The 18,912-nt window shown below is 43.6% G+C and overlaps 1 protein-coding gene across 2 annotated transcripts in view; it reads right to left on the reverse strand.

Annotated features, from left to right (window-relative positions):
* The window catches only part of Ift56 (intraflagellar transport 56), a 51,578-nt gene extending 33,037 nt beyond the window's left edge, over positions 1–18,541 (reverse strand). For both annotated transcript variants that reach the window (XM_006990429.4, XM_042273066.2), the window contains exons 1-6: positions 18,414–18,541; positions 17,576–17,713; positions 14,240–14,332; positions 11,997–12,111; positions 9,754–9,803; positions 1,572–1,717 (exon numbers count right to left, since the gene is read on the reverse strand). In XM_006990429.4, coding sequence (XP_006990491.1) covers positions 1,572–1,717; positions 9,754–9,803; positions 11,997–12,111; positions 14,240–14,332; positions 17,576–17,713; positions 18,414–18,416 — 545 coding nt within the window. In that variant the 5' untranslated portion in view covers positions 18,417–18,541. The remainder of the gene's footprint in view (positions 1–1,571; positions 1,718–9,753; positions 9,804–11,996; positions 12,112–14,239; positions 14,333–17,575; positions 17,714–18,413) is intronic.
* Positions 18,542–18,912: the final 371 nt, after the last annotated feature.

An 18,912-nucleotide genomic window follows, 5' to 3' on the forward strand; every position in this document is an offset into this window, starting at 1 on the left:
GTGAACCGATGAGTTTTATTTGGATTACGTATAGAGGCAAGGGCGAGTGGTTAGTTATAGGAGCATGGGCAACTTTCCAGTCTGCTGAAGAAAATGTTCCTCTCTCCTCCCAGCAGCTAGTAACTGCTTCTGTCTCCTCAGGTGAAGCCACATAAGCCCCTCCTCTCCAGTACCATTAACTATAAGTCCTCAAAGAAGGGCAGGCTTTGTGAGCATCCCCTCCTCTGTATTAGAATGATGAGTGGTCCAATCTTGTGCAGGGAATCACAGGTGCTAGGTATTCAAGAGGGCCCAGAAGGCAGCATTCTTCAGCCTACCACCCTTTCCTCTTGTATTCTTTCCACTCTCTCTTCCTTAATGTTCCCTGAGCCTTTGAGAGAGTGACACAGGTGTTGCACTAAGAGAAAATCTCTTTGACTTTGAATATCTATAGTTAATGCCACCTACAGAAAAAAAAAATTGGCCAAAGCTGACAGCAGCACTAATCTACGGGTATAAACATATACATTTAGAAGGCAATTTGAGAGGCACATCATGTCCCTTTAGAAAAATAACAGCAGCAGCTTCTCTACTAGGGCCAATGACTTTTATAGTAATGGGCTTTTAACCAGCTTTACAGTGCCTGAGGAACGAAAGGGCCTCAAACCCAAGCAGAAGGCAGTTGGTTGCCCCGCTGCATTTGATGCCACTCTTGCACCAGTGGGCAATCTTGCCTAGCATGTTGGTAGTTTAACACATGGCAGCCAGCGCACAACCATATGTGACTCCTCTTCTAGGAAGTTGATGCCCTCTTTGGGCCTCCACAGACACCAGACACACATTTGGTGCATATACATACAGGCAAAACACCCACACACATAAAATATAATAAAAACAAAAGCAACAAAAGAAAGAGGGTAGAGAGTCTGATGTGAACAATATCCAAGGAGTTCTTAACCTCATCAGCTCAGCAACAAAAGAGACTTGAATACGTGGTGGTACTAGGTCCAGAGGACACTAGATTCTTAGCCAAATTAGAAAAAAGGAAACTAATCAATGGCAGCTATTTCAAGTGGGCAGTGTTGTGGAAAGGTAGTTTGAGATGTGTTATATTTGTTTATGCTGTGGAATATTTGATTAATGATGCAAAGATGTGTTGCATTCTTTTATGTTGCATTTGTTTAACTCTGTAAAGCTGTGTTACTTTGCCTGTACAAAACACCTGATAGTCTAATAAAGAGCTGAACAGCCAATGGCTAGGAGGAGAAAGGACAGGCGTAGCTGGCAAGCAGAGAGAATAAATAGGAGAAGAAATCTAGGCTTGAAAGAAGACAAGATAGGATCGAGAAAAGGCGGAGAGGAGGATGCCAGGGGACAGCCATCCAGCCACACAACCAGCCCCAGAGTAAGACGGGAAGAAAGACATATAGAATAAAGACAAAAAGTCCAGAGGCAAAATGTAGAAGAAGAGAAATGGGATAATTTAAGTTAGAAAAAAATGTCTAGAAACAAGCCAAGCCAAGGCTGGGCATTCATAAGTAAGAATAAGTCTTGGTGTATTTATTTGGACCAGGGCAGGAAAGAACACAGACCTGTTATCCAGCAGTATCCGCTTGTATATGTCAATAGCTTCTTGGTAATGGGATCGCATGTAGTGGATTGAGGCCAAGCTAAGCTGGTCTTCTTTGATATCCTGAAGATTCTGATGAAAGTTCATCAATTTCTTCTCATCATTAAACTAAATTGTGAGAAAAGACATGCACAGATTCACATTCGTGTGAGAGAGAATCTCATGGGATGGAGGTCTGAACTTCTCTCTGGCCACTGTGTCCCTACTGCCTCCATTTCCTAGCCCCTTATCTCTTTTGTCCCACTGTAGAGAAAGGATGCAAATCATCTCTGGAGACAGAGCCTTGGCATCGGAAAGTTACAATTATGATTTATTATTTGATATCTCCACCCTATTCGTTTCTTCTCCTTCTTAGGTTTCTCTGCCTTTCTCTCTTCTTCTTCTTACATTTCTTTGCCCTCAATTCTTTCCAATTCTTTTGTATTTTTTTTCCTTTGGTGAATAGTATGTAATCAAAATGTATATTATCACGTAACTTTGTGAACACAATTTTTAATTTACTGTTCTAGGTGTTTTTTTTTTTTTTTAAGATGTATTTGTTTATTATGTATACAATGTTCTGCCTGCATGTAAGCTTGCAGGCCAGAAGAGGGCACCAGATCTCATTATACATGGTTTGAGCCACCATGTGGTTGCTGGGAATTGAACTCAGGACCTCTGGAAGAACAGCCAGTGCTCTTAACTGCTGAGCCATCTCTCCAGCTCCCCTGTTCTATGTGTTTTTATCTTCTTTTCAGTTACCATATATGGTTGTTGTTTTAGGCTATCAGAATTCAACTTTTATGCTTATTTTATTAGAAGGTAGATATAAATAACAAAACAACTGCCTTTGTTTATATATGGAATCCAACTGATACATTTTGTATGTAACTCTTGATACACAAACTATTCACTCCTTCCTGGTGCTTCAAATCTTTATTTTCATTTTTTAGAAGATGTATGTTAATTTTATATGCATAGGTGTTTCCCAGCATATATGTAAGTGTATTTAGTGGCCATAAAGGACAACAAGAGGACATTGGATCCTCTGGAACTAGAATTACAAACTGACTGTGAACTGCCTTGTGGGTGTTGGGAACCAAACACAGATCCTCTGCCACAAGCGCTCTTAACAGCTGTGCCATCTCTCCTGCCTCCTTAAATCTTTCTTTTAAAGGATCTGTTTCAAAAACCAGGGACTAAGAGAGAACCGCCCTCAGGGGGTGTGGTGGTTTGCATGGGAGTGGCCCCCACAGGCTCACTGATTGAATGCTTAGTCCCTAGTTAGTAAAACTGTTTGGGAAACATTAGGAGGTGTGGCCTTGTTGATGTAGGTGTGGCTTTGGAGTGGGTGTGTCCCTAGGGGTGAGCTTTGAGGTTTCACAAGCCCAAGCCAGTCTCTCTCTGTGCCTGCTGCCACTGATCAAGATGTAAAGCTGCGCTGTGCCTGCCTACCTTCGCCATGACGATCAGAAACAAACCCTCTGAAACCGCAGGAAACCCCCAACAAAATGCTCTTTTCTAAGCGTCCTCTTGGTCATGGTGTCGCTTCACAGCAATGGATCAGTGACTAAGACAGTGGGGTGCTAAGAAGTAGGGCCCTGCCTCTTCTGCAAGGAGATAAATTACAATTGAGGGACTATGTCCCACCCTCTAAAGAAAGACTGGGACTTCAGCTCAAGGGATGGCTGCCCTCAAGTTGCTACCTAAGCCCTGATCAAAGCATCACCTGAACAATTCCAGAGAAGCATCCAGATGCCCTGGGGTAACTCTTAATGTGACACATGAACATATTAATTTTCTTTCCAATATAAAAACTTTGTTTTCTGCCTTAATCAATAACCCAGAACTCTTTTCTAGACAAATTTGGCCACTAACCAGCGTTAATGGGAATACCCAAAACCAAAGGAATAATTTTGTTAGACCCATGTAGTAATTATCTTGCATACAAGAAGACAAAATATAACACCTAGAGTCCTCCCTAAAGGTCCCAAGCTCGACCAATTAACTAAGATAGGTGGAGATACTTAACACTAAGAGCTTGTCTTAGTCTCTGTTAAATGCTCCCTTTTATAAGAGTTGCCTTGGTCATGATGTCTCTTCACAGCGCTTGTGGCAGAGGATCTGTGTTTGGTTCCCAGCACCTACATGGCAGCTCACAGTCAGTCTGTAATTCTAGTTCCAGAGGATCCAGTGTCCTCTTGTTGTTCTTTATGGCCACTAAATACACTTACATATATGCTGGGAAACACCTATGCATATAAAATTAACATAAATAAATCTTTAAAACAGGAAAATAAAGATTTGAAGCACCAGATTTCTCTAAATTGTCCTTTTTGTTTTGCCATAGCATCAGCATGTAACTATCAGTGTGATCTCTTTACAGTTCATGAGATAGTTATCATACAAACTGGGCTGTCTTTGATATACTAATAACAAGGGAGAACTGTGCCATGAATAAAGTAAAATGATATGTACTTATACCTGAACAGTGTGTCTTCATCTTTCCAAGATTTCAATAGTCAATGAGAAGTGAGATTTTGCTTTAGGTTTTAATGACTTGCTAACATAATGGTTCTTGGGTATCTCCTTATGGAAGAAGGGCCTGCTCTTTTAAGCACTAATTTCAGGATTGAGCATAACAATCTGTTGCATAATGTATTGTCTATGTGGTTTGATGTCCCATGTAATGGTTACCACCCGAGTCTCCCTGAACGATGATCCTCCAAACCCCCAGCTCAATGTGTCCTAAGCCCAGACAAGTTGAGACTTTTGATCCCTGGGTAGGCAGGGTCTTCACCTTTGTTCTCCTATGAAGAAGCTATGGAAGATGGATATTCAGTCTTCGGCAACCCTTAAATTGAAGGTGTTAGGGCCTGGAGAGATGACTCAGCATTAAGAGCAATTGCTGCTCTGGAGAACCTGGGCTCAGTTCCCAGCACCCACATGGCAGGTTACAACCTTCTGTAACTCCAGGTCCAGGGGATCAAACACTCTCCTCTGGCCTGTGTAGGCACTGTATATACATGGTACACAAACATACATGTAGGCAAGATACATACATATATATATATATATATATATATATATAATTAATTTTTTATAAGGGGTTGAAGTCTAGAATAGGGAAATTGAGAATAAAAAGATAGGAAATTATGCTGGGCGGTGGTGGCACATGCTATGGTGATATTGTGTTCCCCAATATATTGCACCCTAATAAATTTATCTGGAGTCAGAGAACAGAACAGCCACTAGACAGACATAGAGGCCAGAAAATGGTGGCACACACGCCTTTAATCATATCACTTGGGAGGCAGAGATCCATCTGGATCTCTGTGAGTTTAAAGCCACACTGGAAACAGCCAGGCATGGTGACTCATGCCTTTAATCCCAGGAAGTGATGGCAAGAAGCAGAAAGGTATATAAGGCGTGAAAACCAGGAACTAGAGCCTGGTTAAGCTTTTAGGATTTCAACAAACAGTTCAGCTGAGATTCATTCTGGATGTGGACTCAGAGGCTTCCAGTCTGAGGAAACAGGATCAGCTGAGGAATTGGCAAGGTGAGGTGGCTGTGGCTTGTTCTGTCTCTCTGATCTTCCAGCATTCACCCCAATACCCAGATCCAGGTTTGATTTTATTAATGAGACCTTCTAACAATTTGTGCTTCGACATGCCTTTAATCCCAGTACTTGGGAGGCAGAGCCATGCTGTTCTCTGTGAGTTTGAGGCCAGCCTGGGCTACAGAGTGAGTTCCAGGAAAGGCACAAAGCTACACAGAGAAACCCTGTCTCAGAAACCACTCCTCCCAACCCACCCCCCAACCCCGCAAAAAAATAGAGAATTATGATGAAATGGAGAGAAAAGAGGATTTTCTCCTCCAGTCTGACCTGCTTTTACTGCTGAGAAAGGCAAGAGACTTCTGATTTACTGAGGAGGGCCTAATGGTTGAAAGAGGCAATGAACTGTGCTCACACAGGAACAGACGACGCTTTAGTCAAGGATTTCCAGTACAGCAATTAGGCTGTGCTTACTTGGGGCTAAAATGACGTGAGACCTATGTTCCTAACACTCTCCTCGCCTAGACCCAGGTAACGCCCTTCAGAAAACCTTACATTTACTGAGAAAAAAAAAAAAACCTCTTTTAACCTTGTTAACAAATTATACTTTTTGGGCAATGTCAAAAGAAGAGGGAGTCTTCTTATCAAACTTTAGACACACAGCCAAACTGTGAAGTCACTCTGTGTCTGTCTCTTGAGAAGACCACACTTGTGCTATAGGATGTGGGCTCTGTGTTCATGTTCTCTCTCTCTCTCTCTCTCTCTCTCTCTCTCTCTCTCTCTCTCTCTCTCTCTCTCTCTCTCTCTCTCTCGCTCTCTCTCGCTCTCCTCCCTCTCTCCCTCTCTCCCTCTCTCCCTCTCTCCCTCTCCCTCTCCCTCTCTCTCTCTCTCTCTCTCTCTCTCTCTCTCTCTCTCTCTCTCTCTCTCTCTCACACACACACACACACACACACACACACACACACACCTTTGTTTCTGCAGTTAATAAGTCCAATTGGCTAGGCAGTGGTAGCACATGCCTTTAATCTCAACACTCAGGAGGCAGAGGAAGGTGGATCTCTGTAAGTTCAAGGCCATCTTCGTCTACAGATCAAGTTCAAGGACAGCCAGGGCCATACAGAAGCCCTGTCTCAATATATATATTTATTCTGAAATTGATTTGCAGTTTGATCCCTGATACACTACGGATGTATGTTGTATGCATGTACATTTGTACACACGTGTGCTTATGTAATACTGGAGAACAAAGTCTGGGCTTCATGCATGCCAGACAAATGCTCTAAGACTGAATATGTCCTTAGCTCCCGGGACGGACTTACATACAATTTTTGTGAGTAATTTTTTTTCTTGAGCCCTCGATGGCTTAGCGGTCACTGTAGACCACACTGGCCTCAAGCTGGTGCCCATCCTCCTCTCCCTGCTTTCAGGGGAACGGGCCTGTGCTGCCACGGCTGAGTTGCTGAAACCTGAATGTGCGAGGCAGATAGATCCAACTAAGTTCCAGAGTCTAGCCTGCAAAGCTTTCCACTGGGCTCACTTTTTCTCACTCGGACGCACTCTCTAATTCAGAATAAACGTAAGAAAATCAGTTTCAAAAGTTAATATTTCTTTTCTTTCCTTTTTTTTTTTTTTTTTTTTTTGGAGGGGGAATGTTATAGAAAGGATCGCTCTATATAGCCCTAGCTGTCCTGGAACTTGCTCTGTAGACCAAGCTAGCCTTGAACTTAAGAGATCCACCTGCCTCTGCTTCCCAGGGGCTGAGATTAAAGGCGTGCACCACTACCAACCGGAAGGTTACCATTTCTTTAGGCCTAAAAACTGGAAAATATCCAAATAAACAACAAAGGGAAATGAAAGGGTGAATTGTGGGACTTCTGTTTTAGAAGGAATAATAATGACAGTAAGTGAAGATCTAAATTAAAAATTTGCAAACTGCACCAGGCTAAAAACCACTGAGAAGGCTATCTTAGCTTCAGTCAGCACGATACATGAGGAAACATTCAGAGTTTTCAAGAGAACCTAGAGATCAAAGTGTGGATATGGCACACCCTATTTTGAAATTAAAAAAAAAAAAGAAAGAAAGAAAATTGGGAAACTTTTAGAAAGATTTCACAGCCCAAGAGCTACCTACCATTTAGCTCTTCTGCAGACTATCTTATGACATGAAAACAAGTTGTACTTTTGAGTGCAAAATATGGACTTAAAACAGTACACATACATAACTGCAATCCAAATTTGATAAAATAATCCACATTTTCAAAACAATATGGGGCCAAGGGTATAGCTCAGTGGTAGAGTATACGCTTAGCATGCATGATGCCTTCAGTCTGAGTGCCCGGCACTGAAGAAGGGGGAACAAAGAATGGGAGGAGGTGGGAGGGAGAGTGAGTGGAAAAGATGAATTTTTAAGACTCGACGAGAGGGGCTGGAGAGATGGCTCCCTGGTTAGGAGCACTGGCTGCTCCATCAGAGGACCTGGGTTTGATTCCCAGGACCCACATGGTGGCTCAGCACCTTTTGTAACTCCCAGCTCCAGACACCTTCCTCTGGCCTCCTCGGGCACTAGACGGTGCACAGATGTACGTGCAGGCAGAACACCCATACACATAGAATTAACTAGTAATAATAATAATCGAAAAAATTAAAGTCAAGAAGAGAGCAAAATAAAAGAAATTTGATTATTGTGTGTATGTGTATCTTCTTAAAAACTATTTTCTAGGAGAATAGAATGAACAATCTTATTTTTGTAATCATAAGAAAACACAATAAGCCGGGCGGTGGTGGCGCACGCCTTTAATCCCAGCACTCGGGAGGCAGAGCCAGGCGGATCTCTGTGAGTTCGAGGCCAGCCTGGGCTACCAAGTGAGCTCCAGGAAAGGCGCAAAGCTACGCAGAGAAACCCTGTCTTGAAAAACCAAAAAAAAAAAAAAAAAAAAAAAAAAAAAGAAAACACAATAAAATATTTCTTGAAATCAAAGACTTCCATTTCTAATAAGAGTAGACCTGCTGGGAGCCTAGTCCTCTCATCAAGAACAACTAAAAGTTTGAAAGCTACTGGAAATCTGTGGGGAGACATCAAAGGTACCAACTCAGTGAAGATCTGTGATGCCAAGATCCCAAAGAGATGGAAAGCATGGGGCCGTGAGGTGGGTATCCAGCAACACTTACCTTTTGAGGGCTCTGGTCAGTTTTTAGTTGGCGACTGAGTCTCCAAAAGCTAAGTACAGCTTGTGGGAGCTGTATGGGCTTGATGGGTAAACATTAGAGGCTGTCAGTGAGGAGCCCTGGAGGGACAACCCAGCCAGGGAGGCAAAGTGAAACCCACCAGCTCTCCGAACAGCTGGGGACCAGCTTTGAATGGCTGATATCCCGGCAGGAGCCAGACCATTTGTTCCTGACAGACACACAAGTAAATCCTCTGTGGAAGATGATAGACTATCTAGAAACCCCGTCTCAAAAACCATAAACAGGGGCCGGAGAAATGGCTCAGGGGGCTGGAGAGATGGCTCAGAGGTTAAGAGCACTGCTTACTCTTCCAAAGGTCCTGAGTTCAATTCCCAGCAACCACATGGTGGCTCACAACCATCTGTAATGAGATCTGCCACCCTCTTCTGGCCTGCAGGGATACGTGCAGACAGAACACTGTATACATAATAAATAAATCCTTAAAAAAAACCATAAACAAACAAAATAGAAGCATTGACCTGTGACGCAATGAAAGAAAACTAACTACGTGGATACATATTATTGAGGTCCTACAAGGAACGAACAACAACAAAGCAAAAAAAGAAAACCCTCAACAACCAAGAAGACTTCAATCATGTCAATGACCTATGCTATCGTAACCTCTAAAGTACTATAAGAAGTATGCACAACAGCAAGCTAACAGAGGATAAATACGGAATTTTAAAAATCAGTGCAAAAAGAACACCAGAAAGGAGAGGAGATGGAATCCTGGTTATTTGGGACAAATGGAAACAAGCCGTCAGACGGCAGCTCTGGGTGTGGTGGTGGTGCCTTTAACCCCACGGCCGAGCAGCTAAGGCAGGAAGCCTATGTGTCTGAGGTCATGTTGGGCTTTGCACAAAGTTTCAGACCAGCCTGTACAACATAGCAAGGCTATGTCTCAAAAAGCCAGAGGCTCTGGATATGGCTCAATGACGGGGCGCTCGCCTAACACGCACAAGACCCTGGGTTTAGTTCCTTTTTTTTTTTTTTTTTTTTTTTTTTTTTAGTTTTTGGTTTTTCTAGTCAGGGTTTCGCTGTGTAGCCCCCTGGTGATCCTGGAATAGACCAGGCAGCCTCAGAGTTGGAGATATCCGCCTGCCTCTGCCTCCCAAGTGCTGGAATTAAAGGAGTTTGCCACCACTGCCAGGCCCTAGGTTTAATTCTTAACACTGTAAAATAATAGCAAAAATAATATTTTGAAAATTTTAAATGCACCAAATATATTTTTATATGCTACTTGTTTGTGACTTGATAAACTTTCTCTAAAACAATTTAGTAACACTAACAGAAATGTCTAGTTGAACACTTTCCATCACTGCTGGCGAAGGGAAGGAAGAGGAAAATGTTTTAAAGGGAGCAATGCAGAATGAGAGCAAGGTACCTTGTGAGCCAGATGGAAGAGCAGGCGGTTCTGGAGCCGGCTTTTGGGAGCTGGAAGAGAAAGAACCGCGGTGCTTGGTAAGGAATTCAACAGTTGCTCTGGAGAGATGGCTCAGAGGGTAAGAGCCCTTGCTGCTCCTGCTGAGGACTCAGGCTCAGTTCCCAGCACTCCCAAGCTTTCAACTGTTCATAACTCCTGTTCCAGGAGATCTGGTGCCCTCTTCTGGCCTCCAAGAGCACATGCAGGCAAAGCACTCATACATACAATGAAAAATAAATCTATGAAAGTTAGTCCCTTGCTGGAATGAGACTCGGGTGGGTCTCCCCAGATCCTTATCTAGCTGTATGTGACTGCTAGAATAAACACTCTGTCCCACCTGCAGGAGCAGCAGCCACAGGAGAGCCAGAGGAGGGCTGTTCTAAGATTCTGCTCTCCACCACTTCAACCCGACACTGCTGTGTGTCCCAGAGCACAACGACACACACACACACACACACACACACACACACACACACACACACTGCAGCCCACCTCTGTGCTGCTCACACACTGAACCAAACACTGGGATGTCGCCTCAGAATACACATGGAGCCACCCACATTTTGCCAGTATTCTTTCTCAGTTCCTACTGAAATCTCCTTTTCCAGAATTACACTGTTGCGTTTTCCTAAACAGCTGTCCACTCTATTCCAGGGATCTTCTACCACAGTTAAGGGCCACCCTTAAACAGGCATCCAAGGGAAAGGCTAACACCTTTCAAGATCCAGTCAGTTTTCCAATTCCAGACAACCAATTCTGTATCTCTTTTATAGACCAAAATCATACTTCAATGCATGAAAAAAAAATGTATGTATGTATTTATGTATGTATGTACAGAAATGTAGCAAACTCTTAGAAACATGAAACAGTTAGGACCCTAAAATACATGATTACATTTGGAAAAATTACACTGGCATATATGAAAAAAATGGGGTTCAAATTAAGAATGGTTCAAGTTCCCCATTTTTTTAAAATGGGGTAAGTTTTATACATATAAATATGAATTCTACCCAAAATCTATTTTCATTAACAATTATTTTGGTGGAGGTTGGGGGGGACCAAGGTCTCTCTGTGTATCCCTGGCTGCCCTTGAACTCAGAGATCTTCTGGCCTCTGGCTCCCAAATGCTGGGACTAAGGTGTGCCCCACACCCAGCTTCCTAACAACATCTTCATCAATATTCACTTGCCCACTTTCTCTATTTCCTTACATTCCATTCGATGTGTGTTCTGATTATCCTTCACCTTTTCTTCCATGTTTCCCCCTCTCCTCCCCCTTACTTGCGAGTCTGAATACAAAGGGAAGCCTGCTGGACTCTTAGGTGGGGAGCTGTAGGCTGGCTTCTCTCTCAGGCTCTCATTGTGAGCAATAAACCCCACAGCAGAGCGGCTGGAGCAAAGGTACCTAAACCCCACCCTCCCCTGACGTCCACCCGTGGGGCCTTTTAAAGACCCTGTGCCCACTTTCTTCTCTCTCCTTCTGTTTCTTGGCTCTGCCTTCTCGAGTTGGTCGAGGGCACACTAGGGTGAGGATGGGGTAATTAACTCTCTTTAAAGACAGAAGTGATCAAATCTGCCAGGCAGTGGTGCACGCCTTTGATCCCAGCACCTGGGAGGCAGAGCCAGGTGGATCTCTGTGAGTTCAAGACCAGCCTGGTCTACAGAGAGAGTTCCATGACAGCCAGGGCTATATAGAGAAATTCTGTCTTGAAAAAAAAAGAGAGACAGAAAGAAAGAGAGAGAGAGAGAGAGAGAGAGAGAGAGAGAGAGAGAGAGAGAGAGAGAGAGAGAGAAAGAAAGAAAGAAAGAAAGAAAGAAAGAAAGAAAGAAAGAAAGAAAGAAAGAAAGAAAGAAAGAATTGATCAAATCCAGTACTTTAGTTGTTCTGAAGAGCCAAGTTCCTTTTTAGCTCTCATGGCTGTTGTTGGGGCTGAGGGTTAGCTCTGTGGTGGAGCACTTGTCCAACAAGCATTGGGCCCTGGACTAAGCCTCCAGCACCCAGGAAAAAAAAGCAAAACAGAGACTGTCAGTCTGGAATTAAAAATAAAACAAAGCTTCAACTAGAAGTTGAAATATCTATAAGACACGCACTTTGGAAGCAGAGGACAAAAGCAGGTACAAAGCAAACACTGGTTATAAGAAAGAGCAGGATAACCATGGACAGAGACGTTACGCCAAAAATGATACATAAAACACCCGCTTTACCTTTAAACCCAGCAGTTTCTGCTTGTTTATACATCCCAAGAAAGAAGTAGGTGCAGGCCAAGTTTACCCACACTTCTGGGTTGCAATTTTCCTCCTTCGTGGCATTTTCATATTCCTGAAACAGACAATAATTGAGGGCCTCGCTTGACAGTAAGGCGACTGCCCATCTTCTACAATGGAAGAGGAGTTCTCACTGCCAGAGCGGCTTAGCTTACACTTGGAGATTCTACATTTCGTCCACCGTTCTCTGCCGGAAGAGGGTAGGCTCACATGGGATTCCACCCAGACAGGGCTCTTGTACACAGAATTACACTTTGTTTCCCCCTCAATTTTAATGTGCCTAGAAACCTTCAGAAATTAAAACAACTGAAATAGTTTTTGCTAACTTAAACAGACATACAGATGGGACTTCTGGAGAGATGGCTAAGAGCACTGGCTGTTCTTGCAGAGGGCCCAGGTTCGATTCCCAGCATCCACATGATAGCTTACAATCATCTATGACTCCAGTTCCAGGAGATCCAATGTCTTCTGGTCTCTGCAGGTTCTAGGCATGCACCTGGTTCACATGCACACATGCAGGTAAACATTCATACCCATAAAATAAAAAACATTCTTAAAGAAATATGAAATGCAGTGGCACAGCTCACTGGCCAAATGCTCACCTGGCATGTGCAAAGTCTCTAGTACACATGTAAAAGTGAAGGGGCCAGTAAGACGCAGACTCACAAGACCAAATATGGAGTCTTTCTCCTGTTTATAAAGCTATTTTTCGGCCGGGGTGGTGGTGCACATGCATTTAATTCCAGCAGTCAGGAGGCAGAGGCAGGCAGATCTGGTCTACAGAGCGAGATCTAGGACAGGGACCAAAACTACACAGAGAAACCCTGTCTGGGGGGGGGGGGAGTTATTTTTTGTATTTTATTTAAAACCATCATAATAATAACTTCTATTGTTGGAGAATATTATTTTAAGGTATGTTACTTTTGTTTATGTTGCATTTGTTTAACTCTGGGAAGCTGTGTTACTGTGCCTGTCTAAAACACCTGGTGGTCTAATAAAGAACTCAACGGTCAATAGCAAGGCAGGAGAGAAAGACAGGTGGGGCTGACAGGCAGAGAGAATAAATAGAAGGAGAAATCTGGGAGGAGGAGGAAAAGGAAGTAGCCAGAGAAGGAGGAGGACATCAGGGGCCAGCCACCCAGCTATCCAGCAAACCATGAATAAGAGTAAGATTTACAGAAGTAAGAGAACGGGAAAAGCCCCGAGGCAAAAAGTAAACGGGAAGATTTAAGTTAAGGAAAGCTGGCAAAAAAATTAACAAAACTAAGGCCAGACATTCATAATTAAGAATAAGCTTCCGTATTTATTTGGGAGCTGGGTGGGGGGCCCCCCAAAGAGTAAAAAAAAAAGACAACATTCTCTTATACAAAAATAATACTAACACATGTATTAAATATTCAGACATATTGGAATGCTACACATGTTCTTGTCTTGTGGGTTTTATTCAAGTATTTTAGTTTATATATTATATAGCAAGGTGGGATGTTGAGCAGAATATTTGTCTCATTATTTTTTTAAACGAACTTACAAACTAGCAAGTCTCCCCAAAGAATTTTCATGGTCTCCTCCACCTCTTTCTGTAATCTGTCTTCTGACTTACAGACTGGATACCCTCTAAACACTCCCACCCCACACGTATTTCCTCTTCCACTTTCATGCTCAAGTAGAATAAGGCAGAAAAGACAGAGTTCCACTATTTACTTAGTGACTGACTTACAGCACCTCTCATCCTGCCCGTCTGCCAAGCTTGACTTCACTTGCCCACCTGAAATAATGGGCTGTTGCCCTTAACAACCCGCGGACTGCATGGCCCTGCAGTGTCTGTAAAATCTCGCTCGCTTGCCTGCACCCTCGTAGTTTTAGAGTGTAAAATGAGAACACAAACTGGACCTGGGAGGGAAGTCTTTCAGAAGCTTCCTGGCTGCAGTCCGCCAGTGACATCTCCTCTCGTTCACCCTAGTTGGTGGCAGAGTGCTTATTCCAGAGAGAGTCCCACATCAATATCACATGTGTTCTGTTACCACCCCCACTCCGCTCTGAACCAGTACCTTAAGAAGGGTCAGTGGGGCCTTTGTTAAAGACGTAGGGTTGGGGAAGGCAGACGGCACTTTCTTTCTTTCCATTGCATTATTTCCTTCTGCTGTTACTATGAGTATGTACCATATAATGTTTTTTTCACTAACCTCCAAAGCTCTCTTGTAGTCTCCCAGGTGAAAAGCACAGTATCCAATCCACAAATTAGTGTCGTCTTCTTGCTCCCCAACATGACGTTTGAACTTCACATTACAATGTCATGAAAAAAAAAAAGATTTTAATAGTAAATGCTTTGTTTTTTTTTTTTAAGGTATTCTGGGTGACTGATAAACAATCAAAATGCTAAATAATAGAAGCCGGACACTATGTGGTTCAATGACGCCTCCGCCTCCGCAGACAGGAGTCCTCACAGTCACAGTTGTCACAGAAGGCTTTTTTTTTTTTTTTCCAGACATGCTGGATTTGTTTTTCTGTGTTTGCTAGCGCCTTATTCCAGAAAGTATGTGAGTTATCTAATAATTCTGGGTGATGTTCAAGAATGTAAAACATTTGAAACCAGCCAGGTGGTGGTGCACACCTTTAATCCCAGCACTCAGGAGGCAGAGGAAGGCAGATCTCTGTGAGTTCGAGGACAGCCTGGCTACAAAGTGAGTTCCAAGACAGCCAGGGCTACCAGAGGGACCCTGCCTCAAAAAACAAAAACAATAATAACAACAAAACATTTAAAGCCAAACACCTGCAGGTTAAAGGTCAAGCAATGGTTCTAAGATCACACAGCCAGTCCCTGTCCCTGTGGAAACGGGGACGTCGATGCATGTCTGCCTCCAAAGCCCAGGTCCCACCACTGACTTTTGCTGCATTCCATATCATACTCTTCCATCTTCTCCTGTTAGCACACATGTATATGTATCAATACTGAAGGGCTTAAACTCTCCCACCTTCAAAACGGAATTTAGGTCCCAGTTCTCTGAGAAGGACAAACGGGTATCTTTTCCAACAAAGGGCCATTTATCTACGAGGCCCTTTCATTCAAGATCGAGGGAGAGAACTAACACAGAGGGTCTAAGTCAGCCTCACAGGGTCTCCAGGACAAACCCAGCAGCCCCTCTGAGTCACGTCCAAGCTTGTTCAGATGTGTCCAAAAACCATAGAACTAAACCTTAGCCAATTAGACATACACTAGCCAATTAGGTAACTGACCCTGAACACCCCCTTAGCTGTGCTTCAAGGAGCCTGCACACCCTCTCAGGGTCCTCACCATTCTGTACAGGTGAGCGACCCCCCATGCATGAGGTATAATAAACGCTCTTTGTTCTTGCACACTATTTGAGTCTGGGGTCTTCTGTCAGTGTTTCCTCAGACCCTACACTAGTTCATAGCCCTTCTCTGGAGACAAGCCATGAAATCATTCTATTACCCCATCAGGCTAACTGACAGACCAGATGAGTTAAAGGTGTATAGATGCCAGCCTTGTACAAACAAAAATGTAAGAATTTTTCACCTAACCAAACAGAAGTTTTACTTCGGAGGAAAGGACTGAGAAGGATTCTCAAGTACCACGAGTCCTACTTTCATCCCCATTGCTGTGATAAAGACCCTGAGAAAAGAACTCAGGGAGCTGGCCATGGTGGTACATGCTTAGCGGGGTGTGGTGGCACACGTCCCTAATCCCAGCACTTAGGAAGCAGAAGCAGGAGCAACTCTATGAACTCAAGACCAGCCTGTTCTATCGTTTAAGGCCAGCCTGGTCCATATAGAGACTGTCCCAAAAAACAACTCAAAATACAGTGCTGCTTTGGTTGTAAATTGAATTCCTTAGACAGAGGTAATGCTATATAGAACTGCAAGCAGGCCTGACTTCAAATGTCTGCCCTGACTTCCCTCAGTATTATAAGCCAAAAAAAAAATCCCTCCTCCCCTAAGCTTTTTGTTTTGTATTGTTTTGGTTTTGCTTTGTTTTCATCTTTAATCAGCCCAGTATTTTTATTTTTAATTATGTGAACATATGCATTTGCTGCTCTTCTAGAGGACCTGAGTTCAGTTCCCGGCACCATCATAAGAGCTTACAACTTTCTGTAACTCTAGCTCCATGGGATCCAGTTCTTCTGGCCTCTGTGGGCACCTGCATTCGGTGCACAAACTGACATGCAAAGCCAGTCCATGGTGGCGCAGGCCTTTAATCCCAGCACTCGGGAGGCAGAGCCAGGAGGGATCTCTGTGAGTTCAAGGCCAGCCTGGGCTACAGAGCGAGATCCAGGAAAGGCTCCAAAGCTACACAGAGAAACTCTGTCTTGGGGGGGGGGCGGACAACAGCAATAACAACAAACCCAACTGACATCCAGACACAAACAACTACACATCATTTTTTAAATTCTTAAAAAAAAATAGACACATAGCTGAGTAGATGTTGCACACCATTAATTCCATCATTTGGGAGGCCGACACAGGTGGGTCTCTGAGTTTGAGGCCAGCCTGGGCTACAGAGTGAGTTCCAGGAAAGGCTCCAAAGCTACACAGAGAAACCTTGTCTCAAAAAACAAAAAACAAACAACAAACAAAACAAAAAAAACTGACATGCAGACACACACAACTATACATCATTTTTAAAATTATTTTTAAAAAAATAGACATGGAGGGAATAGGTGGTGCACACCTTTTATTTCACCATTTGGGAGGCAGAGGCATGTGGATCTCTGAGTTTGAGGCCAGCCTGGCCTACAGAGAGAGTGAGTTCCAGGACAGCCAAGGCTGTGACACAGACAAACCCTGTCTCGAAAAACAAAAGCAAACAAACAAACAAAAGGTGAGATCTACAAGCTGGGGCTGGGCTAGGGTGCAGATCTGTGGCAGAATGCTTACTTGAGGCCCTGCATTTGATCCCCAGCACTGGTTCCAAAAAAAGATGACACTGACATACAGAGTTGAAATGTCCTATGGGTTTACAATATTTTTAAAATAAACATGGGATAATCAATCTTTTAAGCAAAATATTATAATAGGAAGAAGTTATAAGTCACTCAGGAATCATGGTAAACAATATGTGAATTGACGCTGTATTATGTGTAATGCTGTATTTTTAGGTTAGATTCACCATCTGTGGGACTAGGGAAAAAAGTTAGTTTTAAGCGTATGAGTGTTTTGTCTTCATCTGTTTCAATGCCCCGTATGTGTTCCTGGTGCTGAAGGAGGTCAGAAGGCCTTAGATGCCCTGACGGTGGAGTTACTAAGGGTTGTGAGCAGACATGTGGGTGCTGGGAATCAAGGTCCTCTGGAAAAGCAGCCACTGGTCTTAACTGTCAAGCCATCTCTCTAGTCCAAAATTTTTTATATCTTATCAGGCTTATAGTTAACTTGGAATCTGGAATATGTGTCTGGCTGTATTTACTTGGATTCCTCAGAATGTACCCACCTATTCCAATAGCATGGTAACCAGCATTCACCCCGACATTCATCAGACTTGAAAGCAAACCTTCTTTGGACATTACCTCCAATAGGGTGATGGCGCCAGTGAAATCTCTTTGCGAAAGTAGGTCCTCTAGTTTTGGAATCTTCCTCCCTTTCTTCTTTCTTTTGTCAGTGTGTGGTGATTCCCCGCCCACAGCGGGTTTGGCCCTTGAAAGCATCTGAAAAACAAATAGCAAAGACCATTCAACTCAAAAGTCTTTTTGTTGTTGTTGTTGTTTTTTCAAGACAGGGTTTCTCTGTCAAAAGTCATTTTTAAACTTAGCGTAACAGTTCTGTGATTTACAAGTCAAATCCTTACCAACAAACACTAGTAAGTCGATTCTTTTGTTTGTTTTTTGTTTTATCGAGATAGGGTTTCTCTATGTAACAGTTCTACTGTCCTGGAACTCGCTTTGTAGACCAGGCTGGCCTGGAACTCAGATCCGCCTGCCTCTGCTTCCCGAGTGCTGGGATTAAAGGCGGTCCCGGCCTATTCAGATTCTTTTTTTAACGCGCATTTTATTGAAAGAGCCATCGCCTTCCCCCTGAAGAGGAACCAAACAGCTACTTCCAACTACTTTATCCACAAGAGACGAACAATTCACGCAGCTTCTACCATTTCGGTCTTCCCTGGCTCTTTTTCCAGTCCACAAGCAGATCTGGTGTCGGGAAATGGAGAAGCAGGAGGGAAGACAGCATCAAGGTAATTTTCTTTGCATCCCTCGCTATTCCCGGTGGAAACACTGGAGGGATAAAAGGATCGCCCTCTGGAGACACACCTAGATTCTACCCAATAGTGTGTTGGGAGTTATAAGCCCGGGTAAAAACCTATTTGAAGTCCCCCGCCACCCCCTCCCCTTATTATTCAGAGCCACTAACCATCTTGGCGTCGGTCTTGTGAGCTCCTGCCGCAGATACTTAAGCAAAGGCTGGATGCCTCGGCGACTTGCCACATCTACACAGCCAGCTCCGTTTCCACGGCAACGCCGCCAGGAGGCTGGTCCTTCGATGACAAGAGCTCGCCCGAGAATCAGTGCCCGCAGCTTCTTGGTTCCATGTGTTTCCGCGGCTGAAAGAGAAGACGTTCCTATCAAGGGAGCGATCCTTGTTTGTACTGAGGACAAAAATGTGCTTGTGTCTCTGCTTAGGAATGTAGTTTAGGAAAAGGCGACTTAGAATTACTATTGCAATTAGGAAGTGTATTTCAGATACAAGTTTCTTGGGAAGGTAATTTTCAAGGACCACTTCCGTTTGGTCTAGGTTGAATTCCACAGCTGCCCGCTGTCTGGCATGTTGTCTCTGTTTTCCCCTGGTATCCGCTGAACAAAATGATAGTTTGGAGGCAGAAGTGACTCCGAAACATTTCCTCAAGACACTG

Source organism: Peromyscus maniculatus, chromosome 3 (genome assembly GCF_049852395.1).
Source record: "Peromyscus maniculatus bairdii isolate BWxNUB_F1_BW_parent chromosome 3, HU_Pman_BW_mat_3.1, whole genome shotgun sequence".
Taxonomy (NCBI): Eukaryota; Metazoa; Chordata; class Mammalia; order Rodentia; family Cricetidae; genus Peromyscus; species Peromyscus maniculatus.